At 56.9% G+C, this 21753-nt stretch overlaps 2 protein-coding genes across 3 annotated transcripts in view; one reads left to right on the top strand and one right to left on the bottom strand.

Moving 5' to 3' along the window:
• Positions 1-18138, top strand: part of MMP28 (matrix metallopeptidase 28) — a 28223-nt gene extending 10085 nt beyond the window's left edge. The window contains exons 2-8 of one of the 2 annotated variants that reach the window (XM_062216409.1): positions 5627-5706; positions 5873-6060; positions 10939-11163; positions 13763-14011; positions 15120-15269; positions 15568-15705; positions 16273-18138. In XM_062216409.1, the coding sequence (XP_062072393.1) occupies positions 5627-5706; positions 5873-6060; positions 10939-11163; positions 13763-14011; positions 15120-15269; positions 15568-15705; positions 16273-16667 (1425 nt within the window). In that variant the 3' untranslated portion in view covers positions 16668-18138. Of the gene's footprint in view, positions 1-5626; positions 5707-5872; positions 6061-10938; positions 11164-13762; positions 14012-15119; positions 15270-15537; positions 15706-16272 lie in introns of both variants that reach the window. The other variant, XM_062216408.1, reaches the window with a different exon arrangement.
• C18H17orf50 (chromosome 18 C17orf50 homolog) lies at positions 17914-18846 on the bottom strand. Its single transcript, XM_062175088.1, has 2 exons — positions 18296-18846; positions 17914-18223 (listed from the first exon to the last, which is right to left on the bottom strand). The coding sequence occupies exons 1-2, from the start codon at positions 18844-18846 to the stop codon at positions 17914-17916; spliced, it is 861 nt and encodes a 286-aa protein (XP_062031072.1).
• Positions 18847-21753: the final 2907 nt, after the last annotated feature.

A 21753-nucleotide genomic window follows, 5' to 3' on the forward strand; every position in this document is an offset into this window, starting at 1 on the left:
AGAGGTGACCCCAGGTGGAGCTCAGAAAGTCCCAAAGGAAACACAGGACGAACCCATGAGGAAATGGAAGACTAGAAGAGAGGTGACTCCCGCAAGGGGTTAGTGGGTGAGCTGGGATGAGAACTGGACCTCCTCCTGCCAGTCCGGAATCTTCTCCCAGGAGTCTGCCCACAGCCTCCCCCCGTCCCCCTGCACCGCACACACCCTTACTCCTTGTCTTCTATGGAGCAGGGCATTTCTCTGGTTTGCAGGGGTAACTGAGGCAGGGCCAGGGGTGCTCACCAGGAGCAGAGGGAGTCTGACCCTGCCCCCTCCTCACTGGGGGATTTGAATCTGCCTCCACTCAGGGATCTCAGCAAGGGGCCTGTTCCTGTATGGAATTTGAAAACTTACAATACATTCATCTAAGCATGAACCAGGTATAAGGGAGTCCATAGATCCTGATAACCCCAGTTATAATGACTTCAGTGCTTTTTAGGAAATGGTCTTGAAAATTCCCTTTTCTCACTCTTTTGCCCCTGCTGGTGTGCTGGGCACATGCTTGTTCTGCTGCCTGGGAACTGAACTCTGCCACGGAGCCCCAGAGTCGACTCAGGGAGAAAGGCCCGAAAGGCCCGGAGCTTCCCCTCCACCCCTGTTCTGCCCTCCACCCAACCTTGCCTGCCAGAGTACCAGGCTCGGCCGCCCAAGCCCCGCCTCGCCTGCCCAGCCAGGAAACCGGAGACGCCGCCAGACCATTTCCTCTCCCTTCCCCCTCTGTCCAAGGCTTCAGAGTCCCAGAACCAGAGCCAACTCCCTGATAAGGGCTGGGCGGGTTTGTGGGGCGAGGCACAAGGGAGTGCCAGCCGCGCACTGTGACCGGTTCTCTCCCAGTCACTCAGCAAAACTGCTTCTAAAGAGGCAGGAGTCCCCTGGCCACCTTTAGGAAGCCCTCGTCCATCCTGGTCCTCGCCTGGGGATAGGGAGGGGGCACCTGGCTGAGGTGGGGCAAGCCTGAGATCACAGCAGCTGCGCCGCTGCCTTGTCAAAGCAGTTCCCACCTTGCACATGGGTTGCATCCAGTGTCTGTCATTCGCTTTCCCTCTGAGGTATCTCAACTAGATGAACTGTTTATTGGGCATTTACTTTGTGCCAGGCACTATTACTTGATACTCGCAGAGTTTAAATAATTTGTCCCCAGTCACCCAGCAAAGTCAGGCTGGGAACAGTCTCAGGCTCAGACCTGGTATCCATGGTGTCACGCTTTCCTGGGGTGGCATGTGGGGCAGAAGTTAAGACTCTGCTTGCGACACCTACATCCCCAACAGCGTTCCTGGGTTTAGAGGTCTGGCTCCGCCTTCCTGCTAATGCTTACCCTAGGACACAGAGTGTGATGTCCCAAATACTTGGGCCCCTGCCACCCATGTAGAAGACTTGAGTGCAGTTCTAGGCTCCTGGCTTCAGCCTGGCCCAGCCCTGGCTATTGTGGGCATTTGGGAAGTGAACCATTGGATGGAAGACCTCTGTCTTTCAAATAAAATAAATTAATATTTTTCATTATACAAATAAACAATCTGTAAAAGAAAAACAATTTCTCTGATTAGGCCACTAGATCCCTTTGATTATATATCAGATACTTCAAAAAGTATACTTTTTAAAAATTTTATTTATTTATTTGAAAGGCAGAGTTACAGAGAGTTAGAGGCAGAGAGAGGGAGAGAGAGAGAGGTCTTCCATCCGCTGGTCCACTCCTCAAATGGCTGCAATGGTCAGAGCTGAGCTGATCCAAAGCCAGGAGCCAGGTCTGGTCTCCCATGCAGGTGCAGGGGCCCAAAGACTTGGGCCATCTTCTACTGCTTTCCCAGGCCATAGCAGAGAGCTGGATTGGAAGCAGAGCAGCCGGAACTCGAGCCGGCACCCATATGGGATGCCGGCACTGCAAGCGGGAGCTTTACCCACCACACCACACCGCCCACCCACCAAAAAAAGCATACTTTTTAATAACACATTCTTATTTTTCCATTTAAATTTTATTTGAAAGGCAGACAGATAGGTCTTCTATCTGTTGGTTTACTCCTCAACTGTCTGCAACAGCCAAGCTGGACCAGGCCAAAGCCAGGAGCCAACTCAATCCAGGCCCCAACATGAGTGACAGGGACCCAAGTCCTTGAGTCATCATCTGCCGCCTCCCAGGGTGCACAGCAGCAGGAAGCTGGAATTGGAAGTAGGGCCAAGGCTGGAAGCCAGGCTCTCTGCTGTGGCTTAGCCACTGTTGCCAAATGTCCACCCCCAAAAGAATATACATTTTTAAAGGGGGGAAAAGAAAACAATAGTGCTGATATACTAATAAGTTAATGCAGGAAAAACAATAAAATGGAGGGTTCTGTTGTCTAGAATGAGGGTTCCTGATGGAGGGGATTTACTGATAAGTGTCCGTGGAGGTCGCTGAAGATGGATGTAAATGAAATCCGTGAAGACCGAGGGGCTGGTTGATCCTGGCTCTGAGTGTCTGGTTTCAGTCTGAACTTGTGTCTTTTTCTTGAAGCAGCAGCTACAATTGAAATTATTTTGAGTTAAGAATTACAGCAAAGAAATGCAGAGGTAAGAGAGAATACCCATGACAAAATTATTTCTGCATAGGCAATATGACAGGGAGGAGTAAACATTAGGAGACTGTGTGACAGTTAAGCAGGGGCAGGCATTAGCACAGGGGTTCAGTCCCCACTGGGGACACCTGCCTTCCATATCAGGGTGCCTAGTTTGAGTCTCGGCTCCTCTGCTTCCAATCCAGTTTCCTGCTAGGTTGCATCCTGGGAGGCAGTAGGGGATGGCTCTATTATCTGGGTTCCTGCCACCTAATATGAGAGCTCCAGGTGGAATTCAAGGTTGCTAGCTTTGACCTGGGCCAGCCCTGGCTGTTGGAGGCATTTAGGGAATGAACCAGTGGCTGAGAGATTTTTCTGTCTCTCATCTTTCAAGTAGGATGAAAAATTTTAAAAAATGGAGAAAGAATGAATGAAGCAGCTGAGGTGACTTTTTAAAATCTAAAGTGACACTCATGATGCTTTATCAGTGGTGTGACAAGTAGGGAGTCAAGTGCATCGTCTCCCCAAAGGGCAGGACTTGTGAGGAGTGAGGCTTTCTCTCCAGTGGCCTCAAAGGACTTGGTCACTGGAGAGGCCAGTGTTGTGGCACAGAGGGTTAAGCCACTGCCTGCAATGTCAGTATCCCATGTGAATGCTGGTTGAGTCCCAGATGCTATTACTTCCAGTCCAGCTCTGCTAATGCGCCTGGGAAAGCAGCTGAAGATGGCCCAAGTGCTTGGGTCCCTGCACCCACATGGGAGACCTGGATGGAGTTCCAGGCTCCTGGCTATTGCAGCCATTTGAGGAGTGAACCAGAGGATGGAAGGTTTCTCTCCCTCTCTCTCTCTGAGTTTCTAACTCTGCCTTTCAAATAAATAAAATAAATCTTAAAAAAAAAAAAAAAAAAAAAAAAAAAAGAACTTGCTCCCTGGGAAAGCAGCCATCCAGGCATGTGAAGCAGGCAGGGGTCAAAGGCCTCTGCACCATGGGAGGGTCCCGAGTTATCCTCATTTCCCCCGCACCTCGTCCAGACCATGACTGTGCATCCAGAGGCCGGTGTTGTCGCATAGAGGCGCCAAGGCTCCAAGATTCCAGCTGCTTCCTTGAGCCCTAGGCTCATGCAGCCAGCGCCACTTAGACATCACCGCATTAATCTTGTCCCCACCCCCCCATCTTGTTCCACCTCAGGCTTCCTCAGACAGTAAGCGGTGCCACTTTCCAAGCCAAAGCCTTAGGAGCCATCCTGGATTCCTCTCTTTCTTCCATTCCTCAGTTCATCCAACAGCAAAACTAAAATAAATCTCTACTTCTTGTGCTGGCTGGCAGCCCTACCTCTCTCTCCGATTCCATCTCATGCTTTGCTTCTTCACACTGGGCGCAGTTGTCCTCTGTCCTTTACACTGAAGCTCAGGGCTTTTGCATTTTCTGGTCCCCTTCTCCCAGCTCGTCACATGTCTGGCTGCACCTCAGGTCAAAGGTCAGCTCTAGGCGCTGTGGCATAGCAGGTGGAGCCACTGCCTGCAGCACCGGTATCCCATATGGGTGCTGGTTCAAGTCTCAGCTGCTCCACTTCCGATCCAGCTCTCTGCTATGGCCTGGGAAAGCAGTAGAAGATGGCCCAAGTCCTTGGGCCCCTACACTCACATGGGAGACCCAGAAGAAGCTCCTGGCTCCTGGCTTTAGATTGATGCAGCTCAGGCCGTTGCAGCCATTTGGGGAGTGAACCAGCAGATCAAAGATTCTCTCTCTCTCTCTCTCTCTCTCTCTCTGTGCTTCTCATTCTCTCTCTGTGTAATTCTGCCTTTCAAATAAATAAATAACTAAGTCTTTAAAAAAAAAAAGAAAGGTCAGCTCCCCGGAGGGTTCCTCGCCGACTCCTCCGGTAAAGTTTCTCCCCACTTATCCATCACTTCACATTCATTTCCTCACAACACCTGTTTATCTGCTTCACACACTTGTTCCCCATGCCTCTCCATCTATAGGGACGAAAACTCCTTTAGGGATGTCTTATTTACCAGTGCATCTAGCAGATTATCTAGTACATTGCATGAATAAATAAATAATGAAAGAGGAAAGTTGTAGGTTTCTAATTTAAAGGATGCACCTCTGGGGGCAGGCATGTGGTTCATTAATTAAGATGCCACTTGGGATTGCTGTCTCCCATACCTGTGTCTGGGTTTGAGTCCCAGCTTCCCTTCCAATCCAGTTTCTTGTTAACGTGCACCCTAGGAGGCAGAGTGATGGCTTCAATAGCTGCATCCCTGCCACCCCTGTGGGAGACCTGCGTTGAGTTCCCAGCTCCTGGGCGTTTGGGAAATGAACCAGCAAATGGGAGCACTCGCTTGCTCTTTCTCTTGCTTGCTCTCAAACAACACATCTCTAAAAAGTCAAGTTGTCACATCATTTGTAAAGTTGAGGATAAGCACATTGGTTACTTGTAGAGTCTTAAACATACTTGCATTTTGAGGACACAGAATTGTTTAGGAAGAAGCCAGAACATGGGTTTGAGTATGGTGCAGCCAGCACCTGATCAGCTCCCGCTCAATACTGGAAGGATTTCTAGAGAAGTTAGGTGTTTCAGGAGCACACTGGCTGCATAGGAATTGTGTCTCTACCAGAAGAGCTTGGTGTGGAGTCCCTCCCGTGGACAGGCATCGCATTAAGTGCTTTACAAACACGATTGTGATTGGGCTTCAAAAGTCCTGTGCTGGAGGTCCTATCACCAAGGCCATTACTGCAGGCAGGGCAGTGACTTGCCAGCTGGATTTCAAACCCACGCCAGCCTAATTCCTGATTCCATACCTCTGTTGTCTGGTGTTACCCTGCTGGATTTCCAACGATACCATGAGGGGAGGGGGAAGTTAGCAGCCAGAAAAGCTCAGTCACTTGCCTGAGATCATCCAGCTGATCAGACCAGAGTCCAGGTCTCACGTTAATCTGGGACGCTGCCTTGGTTTACACACTCTGTTGGGACAAGAGGTGGGGTCGGGCAGGATGCACGTGCCTGGGACCCTCGGAGCCACAGGGAGGGGGAAGAATGCTGTGGTCCCTGTCTCCCTTAGGCGTTCCTGGAGAAGTACGGATACCTTGACGCACAAGTCCCCAAAGCTCCCAGCTCTACTCAGCTCAGCAATGCCATCAGGTAGGGCAGAGGGCTGTGGAGGGCTTGAGGGTGCTGGAGTGCAAAGCACCAACCGTCCCCTCCCTCCTAGAAGGCTGGCAGCATCGCCCAGGAAGGCACGCCTCCCTCCCCTCATCCCTACACCCAGCCTCCCTTTGTGGTCCTTTATCTCAATTCCTCCCGACAGAGAGTTCCAGTGGGTGTCCCAGCTGCCGGTCAGTGGCGTGCTGGACCATGCCACCCTTCGCCAGATGACACGCCCCCGCTGTGGGGTCGCAGACACTGACAGTCACGCAGCCTGGACCGAGAGGATCAGTACCCTGTTTGCTGGACGTGGAGCCAAAATGAGCCGTAATAAACGCTTTGCAAGGCAAGGTGAGCACCGTGAAAATCCTATGGCCACAAAAATGGCTCCGTCTGGGACTGGACATGGTCCCTGACCTCTCTTCCCTAGGAAGGGGAGGGGTGGGAAACGAGCTCTTGACTCGAGGACCAGAATTGTGAATGCAGACTTCTACTCTGAAATATACCTGCATTGATGAATTTTCACTGTACAAGTGTGTTCTAGAATGAACCCCATCAAGCCCACTGATTTCCTTGATCCATTTTCTATGCAGTGAAGTTAAACCGTTGCCAACATTTTTCATGTATATTTTGCTGAGGTTATTGTCACCAGAATCAATTCTTTAAAAAAAAAAAAGATTTATTCATTTGAAAGCAGAGTTACAGAGAGGCATAAGCAGAGAGAGAGGTCTTCTATCTGCTGATTCATTCGCCAGATGGCCACAATGGCCATAGCTTGGCCTATCCGAAGCCAGGAGCCAGGAACTTCTTCCAGGTCTCCCACGCGGGTGCAAGGGCCCAAGGACTTGGGCCATCTTCTACTGCTTTTCCAGGCCATAGCAGAGAGTTGGATTGGAAGCAGAGTAGCCAGGACTCGAGGCACCCATATCAGATGCCGGCACTGCAGGTGGCGGCTTTACCTGCTACACCACAGTGCCAACCAGATTCAATTCTAATTCCTGACAGTTATTCTACAGCAATGTGATCTGTCCATTGGCTTGATCTCATCTGCAGCACATTGGTTAACAGTTTCAGTGGGATAGAATTCTCCTACTGTGCAATTTACCCATTTACAGTGGTTTTAAGTATATTTGTGGAACTGTGCAACCATTACCACAATCTAATTCCAGACCATTTCATCATCCCGAAAAGAAACCCCATGCCCATTCATAGTCCCCCCATGCTCCCTTTGCCACCCCACTGGCAACCACCAATCTTCGTGTCTCTGTGGCTGTGCCCATTCTGGGCACTTCATCACAGCGCACCTGACGCACTACAGCTTCTGCTGTCACGGTTTTGCCTTTCATACCTTTGTTGTTTCTTCCCTCACCTTCTTTTGCCAAATCCCATATTCCAGGATTAAATGTACAGATCTAAGATGTTTCAAAATCTGATTTTTCTGCCCATTTTCCAGAAACAACAGTTTTACTGTAATTCTCGCATCTCCGTTGCTTTCGTTAGGTGTAATTTTCTCTGATCGGTTTTTGCCATGTGTGAGATTTCTAACAAGATGAGGTTTTTTGGGCAGGCTTTCACCTATAACTAATTTTACTGTGAGCACCTAGGCCATTGCCACTTATAATTTGCGTCAGCTACGTTCACTGATAATATTCACTATGGACAGGACAGAAGGCACACAGGGTGCTTCCCTTTCTTAGCTCTTCCCTAAGGAGTGGATGGCAGTTTCTTTCTGCTGTGTCCAGGCATCTGCCAATCCAGTTCCGCTGTGTCTACACATGAGCCACGCTGGGGCCCAGATCACGTGCCTGGTAAAGCAGACTCCGTGGTGGGGCCCCAGAGTGGGGTCAGCTTCTTCTGCCTCCCACTGTTTCTGGCCACAGAGGGGAAGAGTGAAGTCAGAGAAAGGGAGGGCACAAACTCAGGAGGAGCCTGCAGAATTGGGAGCGGGGTGGGAGCTGGGTGCAGCCGTGAAGATGCCACGTAAGTCACCTGTGCCTGGCTTTGAGTTCTGGCTCCACTTCCAGCTCCGGCTTCCTGGATGCTCACTCTGGGAGGCAGCCAGTGATGGCTCACGTACTTGGGTCCCTGCCACCCACGTGGGAGACTTGGACTGAGTTCAGGGCTTCTGGTTTCATCTTGGCCTGGCCCCTGCTCTTGTTAACATTTGGGGAATGAAACAGTGCGTGGAAGATGTCTTTAGGTCTCTGTCTCTCTGCCTTTCAAATACATAAGATGAACTGAGAGGACAACCAGAGGCCCTGGGTTCAAGCCTCAGCAGCGTGACCCGGGCCACGTCCCTCCACTCCCTCAGCTGAGACGCACAGCCCTTTCAGGTTGCAAAGGAGGAGTGGTCCCTGGTTCCCACGTGGTAGCCAGGGCTTGGAGAATGCACTGGCAAGGAGGGCAGCCCCACAAACAGTGTCGGCTGCGCACTTGGGGCCTGAGCTCTAGGCTGCTGCTTTCTGGTTAATCTCACCTTCTCAGGCCCTAGGGAACACTCTTTTGGAGTCCATTGGTCACTACCCCGTTAGGAGTGCCGTTGGACAAAGGACAGCGGCAAATCAGTTGCCAGATAAAATACAGGCTAGCCAGTTCTATTTGGATTTCAGATGAATATTCACATGATACTGGGTGTGTGCGTGTGTGTGTTTTGGTTTTTTTGTTTGTTTGTTTGTTTTTAAGTGTCTATTTATTGGAAAGGCAGAGAGACAGAGATCTCCCATCTGCTGGTTCACTCCCCCAAATGCCTGTGATAGCCAGGGCTGGGCTAGGCTAAAGTCAGGAGCCAGGAGCGCCATCCACAATGGAAGAGGAGTGAGTGGCAGGGACCCACGGTGAGCCATCAGCCCTGCCTTCCAGAGTGCACATAGCAGGAAGCCGGCAATGGGAGGTGCAGGCAGCCCACACCGCATGCTAACTGCTGCTCCACACACACCCTCTGTGTCTTGGGTTTTCTAATTTGCTAAATCTGGCAGCCTCATTCCAGGCAGCTGCTTCTCTCAGTGCTAGCAGGTCTGATTATCCCCGCTGCTGCCTCACAGAGCTGGACGGGGTGGGGGCACACGGGTGTGTTCGCAGTGGAAAAGGAAGAAGGGGATGGGCACGCACTGAGCACTCACCGTGCACCATGCAGCTTCACTCTGCTACTGCAATGGAGCCTTGCACCTGACTATGGGGCAAACCTCATCAACCCCACCTTGCAAAGAAGGAAACGAGCTCCCAGGTTCCATAATTTTCACATAAGTTTGCAGGTGGAGGTACTGGGATCCTGGTGCCCTGTTCTTTGCCCAGCATCAGTTGCCTGCTGGGAGTCAGGACTCTAGGGTCCTTCCCAGCCAAAGCCTCTTGCTCACCCCACCCCTCCCCCTGCTCCCCTTCCTCCCCTCTTCCCCCCTGGACTTTGGTGCAAGGGGGTTGGTGGGGGACTGCAGTGCCAGGTGCTCCTGGCGGCTCTGCCCTCCCGTAGCAGTTCTGGAGCAGCCTGAAGTAGCCAGCCCTCTCCAGTGGGCCAGTCTGGAGGAAGACATGGGGGAGGGGGTGGGATGCCCAGGCTGTTGGCCCCTGGCTAGTTCCTTCCTTCCTGCAGGCAGGCAAGCGACCCCCTACCCAAGGAGAACAGTTCCGGTCCCTATTCATCCTCTCTTGTCCCCTACACACACACACACACACACACAGAGTTTCTCTCCTAAGACTGGCCACTTTACTGGCTCACTCAGCCCTTCCCTGCCATGAAGGGAGGACCCCGCACTGCAAAACAGGCAGAAGGAGCTGCCTCACACTTTGCTAGAGAATCACAGGATTTGGAGGGGAAGAGAGCGGGGAGTCCGTCACCCACAGCAGGGTGTGAGCGCGCAGTGTGCAGTGGAGATGCACGGTGTGAGCAGCAGAAGGGTCCTCGGTACAGAACGGACCCCAGCTGGTGCCTCTGGACCGCAGGCCTTCCCACCGCCTTCCTCAGAATCGGTCTGCCTTCCCCGCCCCAGGGTTGGTCACTGGCTGGGAGGAGGTTGGGTGGCTGCCAGACCAAACAGGCCCCGGGAGGCAGCATTGCCTTGAATGGAGCTTGGATCCACCCCTCCCCTGCTGCAGGGGTGGGAGGGCCAGGGAGCCCTGCTCCTCTGCTCCCTGAGATGCCCCCCCCAGCTGGAAAATTCTAGCTTGCGCGGAGCCCCTGCTGTGACCCGAAGGAGTGATGTTCAGACAGATTTATGGTGCCGGAGTCTCAGCAAACGTGCCTGTGTGCCCACGTGGTACAGTGGAAGGGGCACGCAGTCAGGGTCAGGGTCCAGCTCTGTGACGTGTGCATTCTGTGGCCGAAGGCAGGCCCCTCCCACTGCATGGCAGTCACCACTCTGGACGCAAGGCCTGCCTCCCACTGCGCAGCAGTCTGCTGGAGGTCTCTCATGGGTTTACAGGGCTCAGAAACAAGAAACATGGGTGCTGGCCCTTCCAGCTCCCACCCCCATTCCTGGGTGTGTGGAGAACTGCATAGGGCCCACACTCAGCTGACCCTGGCCTGGGCCAAGAGGCCAGAGCCTCAGCCCTCAGGGAGGAGCTGCTATTTGGGGTAAAGGGAGAGAAACTCCTAACAAAGCAGAGATGGAAAAATGTCTCTGGGTCAGGGACAAAACACACCCTTTGTTCTTGTTTGTCTACCTCAGGGCTCTGCGGGTGCCTGAGGAAGGGGCGGGGGGGGGGGCAGGACCTCACATAAATGGGTCTTGTGGTTTCTGGCTAGCTGTGGGGGGCAGGGGGACTGGACAGGCCACAGAGAGGCCTTCAGGAGGTGGCAGGAGGGGGCGGGGGTCCCAGCTCTGGGCTCTGAGGCCCCACTTCCCCTCTTTCCTGACACTGTGGGCAGGCACTCGAATCTGCTGCCAGCAAGAGGCTCAGAGCCATTTGCAGGCTCAGCCTAGGCTGTGGGGAAGAATGAGACCCCAGCCCAGGGGGTTCACACAGACTCCCTCGGGGTGCCGGTGTTTCCTGGGGAAGCGTTGCCTCTCTTCCGTGAGATGGGGGGCTCCCCAGGCCAAACCACTAGATTGGGGACACCCTAGGATAAGGTAATCCTCCAAGTCCAAGGGCTCCCTGCAGTGGAGACAGTGTCTCCCCAGTTGACAGGGGCTGCTGTCAGCTCTCGGGCTCCCCATCACACTGGCTCCCTGGGGACCAGGCGCAGGCTCTGCAGCAGGTGTAACTGACAACTGACAGCAGCTTTCTGGGTGGCAGGCAACAGATGGTACAAGCAGCACCTCTCCTACCGCCTGGTGAACTGGCCCGAGCACCTGCCCGAGTCTGCCGTGCGAGGGGCTGTGCGCGCCGCCTTCCAGCTATGGAGCAACGTCTCAGCACTGGAGTTCTGGGAGGCCCCGACCACAGGCCCCGCGGACATCCGCCTCACCTTCTTCCAAGGGGACCACAACGACGGGCTGGGCAATGCCTTCGATGGCCCAGGTGCTGACACACGGCAGAAGGGAACACAACTAGGAGAGGTAGTCTTGGGGCAACCTTGGCCAAGCCGCAGCCCTCTCCAGGGAAGCCCCCATCTCCTCACCGGTCACATGGGAACAGTGGCCCCTGCCCTGTTAATGCCACATGTCTACAGGAGTAGTCACATGGGAACAGTGGCCCCTGCCCTGTTAATGCCACATGTCTACAGGTGTAGTCACATGGGAACAGTGGCCCCTGCCCTGTCAATGCCACATGTCTACGGGTGTAGTCACATGGGAACAGCGGCCCCTGCCCTGTCAATGCCACATGTCTACAGGTGTAGTCACATGGGAACAGCGGCCCCTGCCCTGTCAATGCCACATGTCTACAGGTGTAGTCACATGGGAACAGCGGCCCCTGCCCTGTCAATGCCACATGTCTACAGGAGCAGTCACATGGGAACAGTGGCCCCTGCCCTGTCAATGCCACATGTCTACAGGCGTAGTCACATGGGAACAGCGGCCCCTGCCCTGTCAATGCCACATGTCTACAGGAGCAGTCAGATGAGGTTCTGTATAAAAGGGGCTCGGCAAACTCTAAAGAGTATTCTTCACTCTGGGAGAGTCTTCTGGGACCTTGTCATCCATACCCTGCCCCCAGACAGGCCCAGGTTCCTCTTGTTCTCCCAGAGTGGATTTCTCCAGACCTGAGCCTTAAGAGACATCCACTAAGCCCTCATTCCTGCCCTGCTCACTACCTCCACAGGGCAGCAGGCACTGTACTCCCGACAGCCACAGACGTGCTACATACACCTTTAAGTACCCACGGCCACGGGAAGTTCTGTGTATCCCGAATATGCAGGCTCCTGGCTGTGATTTAACTGCCCTTCTGCCCAATACTGACCTTCAGAACCTGACTAGGAGCTACTTGTGCACCCCTGGTCTCCTAAGGAAGAGAGGAAACCTGATCAGATCCCTGTAGGCTGAGGACTTGTGGCTGATCCTGTGCCCCTGGCTGGAAGACTGCCTACCTAGCCTATGCAGGGGGTCATGTGTGGGCTTCAGTGTGCTGAGTCCTCAACCAGGGTTTTTCCTGGGGGGCATAGTGTGCCATGCCCTCCCAACCCCCTGCGTGTGCCTGGCTGGAAGACTGCCACCTGCCAGCAGTCAGGATCACTCACAGGGACTTAAGCCCTTGTGTGGCCTGGGACCTGAGCCCCCACCTCCCTTGCATTATCCTGCTTCCCGCCGAGCCTACTTCCAGCAAAACCCACTTCCAGGCCCTGAGCTGGGCCCCAGGTTAGGACCAGGAGAACACTGGGTTGTAAGGCTCCTCCTGGAGCACACACATATCACCCAGCTCACCCAGGGTCCCCACAGGATAGGCTTACATCCGTGCCCAGACAGAGCAGTTACTAAGCACTGCACTGGGCGTCAGGGCAGGGCACTCCCCAAGCAGCTCCCTGGTTTGGGACAGATGCGTTGTCTCTGAGCTTTGGTCTGCTCCCCTCTGAAACCTGCCCATCTGTCTCCCAGTGAGAGCTAAACGGAGTGCACAGTGCTCAGGACAGCTCCAGGCACACTGGGAATTACAGTAATTCCTCCCACACATGGCCCACTCTCTATGCCCCCATGAGCTTTTCCTTTTTTTTTTTTTTTTTAAAAAAAATTAAGTATTTCTTCTTACTTGAAAGGCAGAGAGATATCTTCCTTCTGAGGTTCTCTCCCGAAATGCCTGCTACAGGTGGGACTGGCCAGGCGGAAGCCTGGGACCAGAGGTTGCAGGGACCCAAGTGCCCAAACCATCACCTCCTGCTTTTTGGGGTGCACATAGCAGGAAGCTGACCCAGGAATTGAACCCCGGCACTCGGGTGTGAGATGCGGGCATCCCAAGTGGCATCGTAACTCCTGCGCCAGACACCTTCCCAAGGCTTCTGTCCTTTCAGTGCCAGCTCCTGACCTCTGTCCATCCCCACTGGCCTAGGCTCCAGAAAGGCCAGCATCATCACAGGGCAGTTTGCTGCTCCTGTCTCAGGGTCACCTGTCCCTGTGGAGAGTGAATTGTGAGGGGTACATCCTGGAAACTGCACTTCTAGCAAGCTCCATGCAGGCATGCTAAATGCACAAGGGTCACGGGGGTCCAGCCCAACTCCCTCTGCTCATGCCTGTACAAGCAGGGCAGTGGGGGCCCACAGGGAAGCTCTGGGGCGGGGTGACAAGGGTACACTGACTTTTTAGCAACCACACGGTCAAGTGCACCGTACTCTAGGTTCACAGACTGATGAACCCTCCCACACCACACACTCCCAGCACCCACACCAAGCAACCGCGTGGACGGTCCCGTCATTCTTCAGATCACATGGAGAGAAGCTCATTACCACACCCATTCTCAGTTCAGAAAGCTAACACACAGGCTAAGCTGGCTGCCCGAGTCACACTGCTAGCAAATGATAAAACCCAGGCCGCAGCCCGCCGCTAAATCATCTGCTCGCCTCTCCACGCTCCCGCTTCCACCAGACTTAGCCAGGCCCCTCACCCGGGTGCAACAGGCTCGGGCTGTGAGGACTTGGGGGGCGTGGCGGGCCGGGCCGGGGCTCCCCGCTGACGCTCTTCGCCGCCTGCAGGGGGCGCTCTGGCGCACGCCTTCCTGCCCCGCCGCGGCGAAGCGCACTTCGACCGGGACGAGCGATGGTCGCTGAGCCGCCGCCGCCGCGGGCGCAACCTGTTCGTGGTGCTGGCGCACGAGATCGGCCACACGCTCGGCCTCACGCACTCGCCGGCTCCGCGCGCGCTCATGGCGCCCTACTACAAGAGGCTGGGCCGCGACGCGCTGCTCAGCTGGGACGACGTGCTGGCCGTGCAGCGGCTGTATGGTGAGCCCCGCCATGGGTCCCAGCGCGGTGCCCCGGCCTCCCAGCCTTCACATCGGCGCCTCGGGTAGGATCCCCCGCCCTAAGAGCACCGGTCCTTCCCAGTCCTCAAGCCCTGGCTCTCAACTGAAGAACCACAGACTCCTGCCCCCAGCTCGCCATCAGCCCCAACCGACGCCTGCGCAAAGCCCCACCCCCTCGCATTCCCACCCTGAATTCCTGCCTAAGCCCCGCCTCCGCAGCCCCTCTTCACGTCACACCCTCCCAGACCCAGGGGGTCCCACCTCTCCCCCCATCTCAGCCCTCAAAGCCCTCACTCCTTCCCCCAGCCCACTCGTCTCTCCCAATCTTTCCGCACGGCGCTAATGCCCACTCCCCCACCCCGCCCCCAGTCCACTGCAGAGCAGGCCAGGCCCGGTGCATCAACCAGGGCTACTGGCCGGGGCCCTGCCTCAGCCCCTTGCTGTCTCCCTCAGAGAGCCAGCAGCAGAGCCACGAGGGTTCAAGCTCTTGGGTGAAGCATTTCCGCTGTGAGAGCCCTCAGTTTCACCGTCTGTGAAGAGAGTAACGACTGTAACCCTGCTTACCTTGCGGGGCTGTTGTGCCAGTGGGTCCGAACACGCCTTGTAGCCTGGGAACCCCACACAATGCAACAGCAGCTGTGCCCTGAGCGTCTGCCTCGGGCCGGCCACCTAACCTAGCCACAGCGCACCTTTGTCCGCAGGCCAGGAGAGTGGGGCTCGGAGGAGGTCCCTCCACTGCGCAGCTGCAGACTGGAACTCTGGAGATGGGGCCGAGCCTATACTTGTTTGAGCTCTGCCTCAGTTCTCTACGGAGTGGGGGCTGTCGATGGGATTACCGTAATTGCTGGCAGCCCGGAACACTCCCCTCGGGCCACCTGTGCTGCTCAGGACTCAGGGAGGAGGAAGACCCTCTGCCCTTCCTACTTCCTAACCCTTGCTGGCTCCCTCTGTCCAGGCTGGAGATTCCTGGGATAAGGACAGCTCTCCTACCCTGCCCCTGTATTAGGTCATCGTGAAAGGGACCCTCAGGGAGGTCCTGAGCCCTCAACACATCCCCACCTGTGTTCTCTCCCTCTGCCCCCATAAAGGCAAGCCCCTGGGGCGCTCGGTGGCCACCCAGCTCCCTGGGAAAGTGTTCACGGACTTTGAAGCCTGGGACCCCCACAGCTCCCAGCGCAGGCGCCCGGAAGCCCCGAGTCCTAAACACTGCCACTCTTCCTTCGATGCCATCACTGTAGGTGAGATGGTCCTACCCATGCCTCATTTCTTTCCACCCTCCTCCCCAGCTCGTCCAGGGCTGGGTGTGTGTGTTTACTAGATTCAGAAATCCCAAGCCCAAGTGTTTTGTGGGAAAGCAGGGCTTCCTCCGGCACGTGTTCCCTCCCACCCTGTGCCCACCGCCTGCTCTGTTTGTCAGCTCGGGTAGCCCGGGGTAGGACAGCTCCTTGCCTGGGAAGGCCCCGGAGGCTGCTGGTCGGTCCCCGACTCTCTCTTGTCTCTGGGCAGACGGGCAACAGCAGCTGTACGTTTTTAAAGGGAGCCACTTCTGGGAGGTGGCAGCAGACGGCAATGTCTCAGAGCCTCGCCCACTCCGGGACAGGTGGGCCGGGCTGCCCCCTGACATCGAGGCTGCTGCGGTGTCGCTGGAGGATGGAGACTTCTACTTCTTCAAAGGTACCAACCCTGGGGCAGCTGAGAACACCGAGGGGGAGGTGCCCTGCCCAAGGTCAAAGGAGGACAGCTTTTGGAGCTTGCACTTCTCAAATGGGGGGGGGGGGATGCTTCAGGCTTGGGGAAAGAGGATTAAAAAGGAGAGTGCCTGAAGAGCGTGCAGTGTATTGGATGCTTGGTAATACCTTAGTAAATTGTATTCATTCAACCAAGACGGGTGCTTATATGGGGGACATAGCTGGCGATGTGGGGAGCGCAGCCAGGAGCCAAACCACCCCAGCCCTGAAACAATGATTGGGGTAACGGTAGTGGAGACAACCCCTCCTGGTTTTTCATTCCTCCGGCAAGAAGAGGGCCCTGGCTGTCCCTGGGGATGGATAGGTCCCTTCAGCGCTGCCTGCCCTCTGCTGACACCTGCTGGAAGTGCAGGCCATGACAGCCTTTCCCCTACTGCCCTCTCCTTGGTAGTCATCCGTTGTTGACTGCCCCAGACGCTAACAGCCTTGGCCTCCAACTTGAGGTAGCAGAGGTGGGGTGGAGGACTCACGCCCCTCTCCTGATGCCCCACAGGGAGCCGGTGCTGGAGATTCCGGGGCCCCAGGCTGGTGTGGGGTTCCGCACAGCTGTGCCGGGCAGGGGGCCTGCCTCGCCACCCCGACGCGGCCCTCTTCTTCCCTCCTCTGCGCCGCCTCGTGCTCTTCAAGGGCGCCCGCTACTACGTGCTGGCCCCAGGGGGGCTGCAGGTGGAGCCCTACTACCCCCGCGGCCTGCAGGACTGGGGCGGGGTCCCCGAGGAGGTCAGCGGGGCCCTGCCGAGGCCCGACGGCTCCATCATCTTCTTCAGAGACGACCGCTACTGGAGCCTGGACCAGGCCAAACTGCAGGTCACCACCTCGGGCCGCTGGGCCACTGAGCTGCCCTGGATGGGTTGCTGGCACGCCAACTCGGGGGGCGCCCTGTTCTGAAGGCACCGCCCCCATGAACTCTTGGTGCCCTCAGGGCCGATTCATTTTCCCTGCCCAGGGGCAGGACCTGTACGGGGAAAGCCCAGGTGGAGGTTTGCATTTGTTCCCTGGAGAGTGGCCCACCGTCATGTTCCCACTGCACGGCTCCATCTGCGAGGCAGCAGCACCGAGGTCCAGCCGTGGAGGATGGAAACGCGGCTGAGAGTTGGAGGCTGTTTTGCAAGACTGCCCCCTTCTCTTGGGGCCTCCTGGCTCTGTTCTTTGGAAACTGTGTCTTGTTTCAAGGCCTCACCTCCAGGGAGGACAAGGGTCTCCAACCTCAGAGGCCCCTGGGGCTGACCGTCACAGAGCCTGAGGGAGGCTGATGTGGCCTCTGGCTTTTTGTCTGGGGCTGGAATAAAGAGACGCCCCCAGCTGGTGGCCCTGCAGGCAGGAAAGAGCGGTCCTGGGAACAGATTGTCCGAACTTCCAGCGACAGTGAGTGAGTGTGTGCAGACACAGGGAGTGCGGCCGGCCAGCTGTGTGTGTGCAGTTGTGATGGGGGACAGGGCCCACCTCGCCTCAAAAGGCAAAGTGTCCTTGCCCCGCACCCTCCCGCCTCCCAGGCCAGGTCAGGGGTCCCCTCCCCAGGGTCTGCACTGCTGCAGCCACGGGGGATTTGCAGATTAGGGGAGGCCTCCTGGCCACAATGGCCCCATTCTCCGGGCCACACACACAGCATTCCTGAAGCTCCTGCTGTCTGGCCAAGAATTGCTGGGCCGCCTGCAGAGGGAACTGGCTCCCAGCCTCCCAGCGTCTGCTCCTCCAGGCACCCCGCCCCCCACACCTGCACGCTGACCTCAGCAAAGGAAGCTCTCAGGGGAGCTGACAAGGGCCGCAGGGTCCAGCCCCCAACCCCCCAGGGGCATTCTTTGTCTTCTGCCTCCCTTCTCTGTACAACCCGGACTGCCCTTAGGTGCCAGCGCCTGGTACTGCCCTGTGCTGGGAGGCAAGGGGGCGGCTGCCCGCCCACCCCAGTTCCTCTGGCTTGAACCCCAGAGGGAGGTCCCATCTTCATCGCCCCGCCTCCAGGCGCTGACACTGTGATTAGAGGCTTTATTGAAAGATTTGAGGGAAAAGGGAACCCAGAGGTTGTTTCCCTTAGGAGATGCCTCTGTCAGCCTGGCCGGAAGGACCTGCAATGCACGTGAGGCTGCATCTGGGGTGCGCGTCAGGTGGGCGCGGGCGCTTTTGGAGTAGCCGGGCTCTAGGTGACGCTGGGCTCTGCCCTGGCAGGCGCTAGGTGGCCAATGGAGACCCCCGCCTCAACGGTGGGCCTCTTCGCCCGAGGGGGCGCCCCGCGGGCGGCTCTGAGGTGGGGCATTTCTCCCGCCCCGGCGGCACCCGCCTTACCCAGATCCGTGTGTTCCAGAACGCAGTGCGCCACGTAGGCCGGGGGGCTGTGCAGGATCCTGCATTTCTTGCAGAAAAGGATCTCGCAACGCGCACAGCACCCGGGGCGCGGAGGTCGCCGCCGCGTCTCCAGCACGCACGGCTCCTCCGGGAGACTCCGCCTCCTGCGGGCGGGGACCGGAATGCTCAGTGCCCCGCGCCGTGCCCCGCGCCCGGCTCCGGGGGCGCGTCCTCACCTGTCGGCTGGAGCCACCAGACCGCCGAGCAGCGCGAAGGGGCTGAGCCAGCCCCAGAAGCCGCCGTCGGCGCGCCGCAGCAGCGCCACCTGCTGGCCGCTGGGCTCCTGGCGCAGCGGGCTGTAGGACACCGAGCCCCGCTCGTGGCCCTCGGCCTCCTGCGCCTCCCGCGGCTGCTCTGAGCCCTCGGCCGCGCGCTCCTCCGGCGGGCCCTCCTCGTCGTCCTCCTCCGAGCCCTCCTGCGCTTCCTCCTGCTCTGCCTCCGTGGCCCGGGGCTTTCCCAGTTCCTTCTTCCACAAGGGGGTCTTCGCGCCTGCGGGCGGGGAGGTCAGGACACACCCCGCTGTCCCAGGTGAAGGGCCTGGCGACCCTGACGGTTGCTCACTTCCTAACTTTACCCCGACAGGGCAGGTGACCGAAGGACGGCGAGGGCGTGATGGCCCGGGCCAGCGGCACTGCCGGGGCGGGCAGCCGTGTGCAGGGTTGTCCTGCCTGCCCACCCCCGCCGCGCGGCTCCTGTATGTCCTCGCCGGGGTTCCCGTGCACGCCATCTCAGGTCAGCCAAGCTCCCTTCCTTTGCCCGCAGGCTGGTGTGAGACTGACGCGACATGGCGTCACGTCACATAAGGCTTGGGTGAGAGAAGCAATCAACAAACACTAGCCATGAGGATGGTGCCCTGGGTCCTTCCCTCTTTGCTTCTCCTTGGCCCTCTGATGGGCAGCTGGTCTCTGCATAGGCTGTCAATCAACGTTTATTGCACTCATTGCATTGAGAGATGGTTGTCTGAATTTCGTTTTCTAAATTGGGTTTCCTTCCTCAAAATGGGTCCTGCTCTAAGGTAGCCCCGCATCACCTGTGGGGCACCACCTATAGCGGGGTTAGTGCACACTGGGCACCTGTCTGTAGGTTTAGAAAGGAGAGCCCTTGGGGCAGGTGTGGAGGCCCAGCAGGTTAATCTGTATCGGAGTGCCTGGCTCAAGCCCCAGCTGCTCTGATGCCCTTCCAGCTCCCGGCTAATGCACTTGGAAAAACAGCTGGAGATGGGCCAAGCACACGGGTCCTGTCATCCATGTGGGAGACCAGGATGGAGCTCCTGGTTCCTGGCTTCAGGTCCAACCATCACTGCCATTTGGGGAGTGAACCAGATGATGGAAGATCTGTGTCTCTCCCTCTGTGTCACTTTTTTTTTTAATATTTATTTATTTGAAAGGCAGAGAGAGAGAGAGATCTATCCACTGGTTCACTCCCCAAATAGCCACAACAGCTGGCTGAAGCCAGGAGCCCAGAGCTTCCTCTAGGTCTCCCATGTGGGTTCAGGGGACCAAGCACTTGGGTCATCTTTTACTGCTTTCCCAGGGCCATTAGCAGGGAGCTGGATCAGAAGTGGAGCAGCTGGGACTTGAACCAGCACCTATATGGGATGCCAGCACTAAGGCAGAGGCTTAACCTTCTATACCACAGTGCCAGCCCCTCTGTGTCACTTTGCCAAGTAAATAAATAAACCTTTTTTAAAAAGCAAAAGGATCCTTCATGGGCAGACTACACAGATAAAGGCCAGTTAGCAAAGGCTGCCTTGGAGGTGAACCTCTGTTCCTGCCAGGCCTGGCCCCAGTCGCCAGTGGGTTTCAGCCACCGGTCCCGCCCCCTCTTGCCTGTGCCTTTGAGCAGGCCCAGATTCCCGACTCCCAGCCAAGCCCCAGTAGGCAAGAAGTTCCAGGGCTGGCGCAGGAACACAGCTGGCCTGCCCTGGGAGCGCACCACACACTCGCACCCTCCGCCCCTGCTGCCTGCTCGGGGCTGCACGGCAGAGTGCCCAGGAGAAAGGGGATGAGGGCTGGGGGCCGCAGAGCATGGCCTTTGCCCTGGAAGGCCATGAAAAATGTTCACGGATCCCTGTCCTTCAGTTTAGGGGCTGGGAGCCAGGAAGAGTGGTAGGACTGTCCTGGGGTTCTAGCACCAGCAGGAGCCAATCGCTGTGCTGAACTCTTTCCTCATTGTGCCCCTTAATCCCTCCTGGGGTAGGTGGCTGGCTGGGTCCTGCAGGGGCCTAGGAGTTTGACCCTCAATGTTGGAAACCTTCAAAGAGAAGTTGTCTCACGGATTCGGCCCCTTCCTGGTCCTGTTACAGGTGGAGCACCATGGCCCACTGCACTTTCGTTGAGGAGCCTCCTGGTGGAGAAAGGCCCACCCTCATGCCCAGCAGACAGGGGCTGGGGAAGGAAAGCTGGGTGTCCTGATGGGGGGGGGGGATGTACGCGGAGCCGTGTTTCCGGAGGCTGCCTGGCAAGACAGACCCCCTTAAGAGTCTGCGCACTTGTCCACATCAGAGAAGGCAAGCCAGAACGGGAGCAGGTGTGGAGGAGGGAGCAGATGTCAAGAGTACTCAGAGGGGAGGAAGGAGAGGGCTTGTCGCTCCATGGGCAGGTGATCAGAAAAGGCGTGGTGTTGGCGCTGGGCTTGCTAAGGTAATGGGCCAATTCATCCAAGCTGGAGTCTGGGGCTCCACCTGCTGGCCCCAACCTGCCTCCAGCCCCACTCACTGTGCTTATCCATGCTCCCCAAGGCTGTACTGTCCTCTGACCAGAGCCTGGGATGTCGGGGGGGGGGGGGTTGCCGGAACCCAGAGAACATGTTCTTGTCTCTAGTGCCTCTGTCGGGTCACAGGGGGTGGGGCTAGAATGACACCTGCCCATAGGGTTCTATCCAGGAAAAGTTTCCAAAGCATTCAGCTCTAACCTTCTGCCTCCTGGAAAAGTGCTAAATGGAAATAGATGGCTTCGCCCCTGGTGGGCTGAGTGAAACTCCCCACCCTAGCACAGACATGGAGGAGCTGTCCGGCCCTCAGCCTCTTTGTCTGTAAATGACCGGCAGTGGTCCAGTGTCTGCCTTTGCCTGGCCCGCAGAAAGCGCTCAGAGCGCCGTGTTTATCTGCACCTGCTGCTTCCCTGGCGCATCCTCCTCCATCCCGCACTCCGCCCTCTTCCATTTCATTGACCTAACTCCAAGGAGCAGAAGGGAGTGAATGGTGCCAAGTGCAGCGGAAGCAGGGCTTGGGCAAGAGGCAAGGGCGGCTCCTGCAGATGTGCGGGTGGGGAGGGAGCGAAGACACAGGGCTTCGGGAGAATCCTTTCCTCTCCTGGCCTTCAAGTGGGGAGAGATAAGAGAAGCAGGAGTGAGCAGATGGGCGGTGAACCCAAGCCAAGCCCCAGAGAGTCCTCAGCCCGATGGGACACAGTTGCTGGCCTCAACAAGACCCACGACTGATAAGGAAAAACGAACTGGTCTCCCATGCAGGCCCCAGGGTGCAAGGCAACCGGGTCCCCCTTCAGGCAGCTGCCTGTTTGGTGGACAAGCTGGTAGGACAAAAACCAAAGCGAGCAGACCCAGCCCTCGGCAATCTCCTCGTGGAGAGCCACCCGCAAGCCGCTGCGTTAGCCTGCTGTAGTTTCACGGGTGC

This window comes from Lepus europaeus, chromosome 18 (assembly GCF_033115175.1).
Source record: "Lepus europaeus isolate LE1 chromosome 18, mLepTim1.pri, whole genome shotgun sequence".
Lineage (NCBI taxonomy): Eukaryota > Metazoa > Chordata > Mammalia > Lagomorpha > Leporidae > Lepus > Lepus europaeus.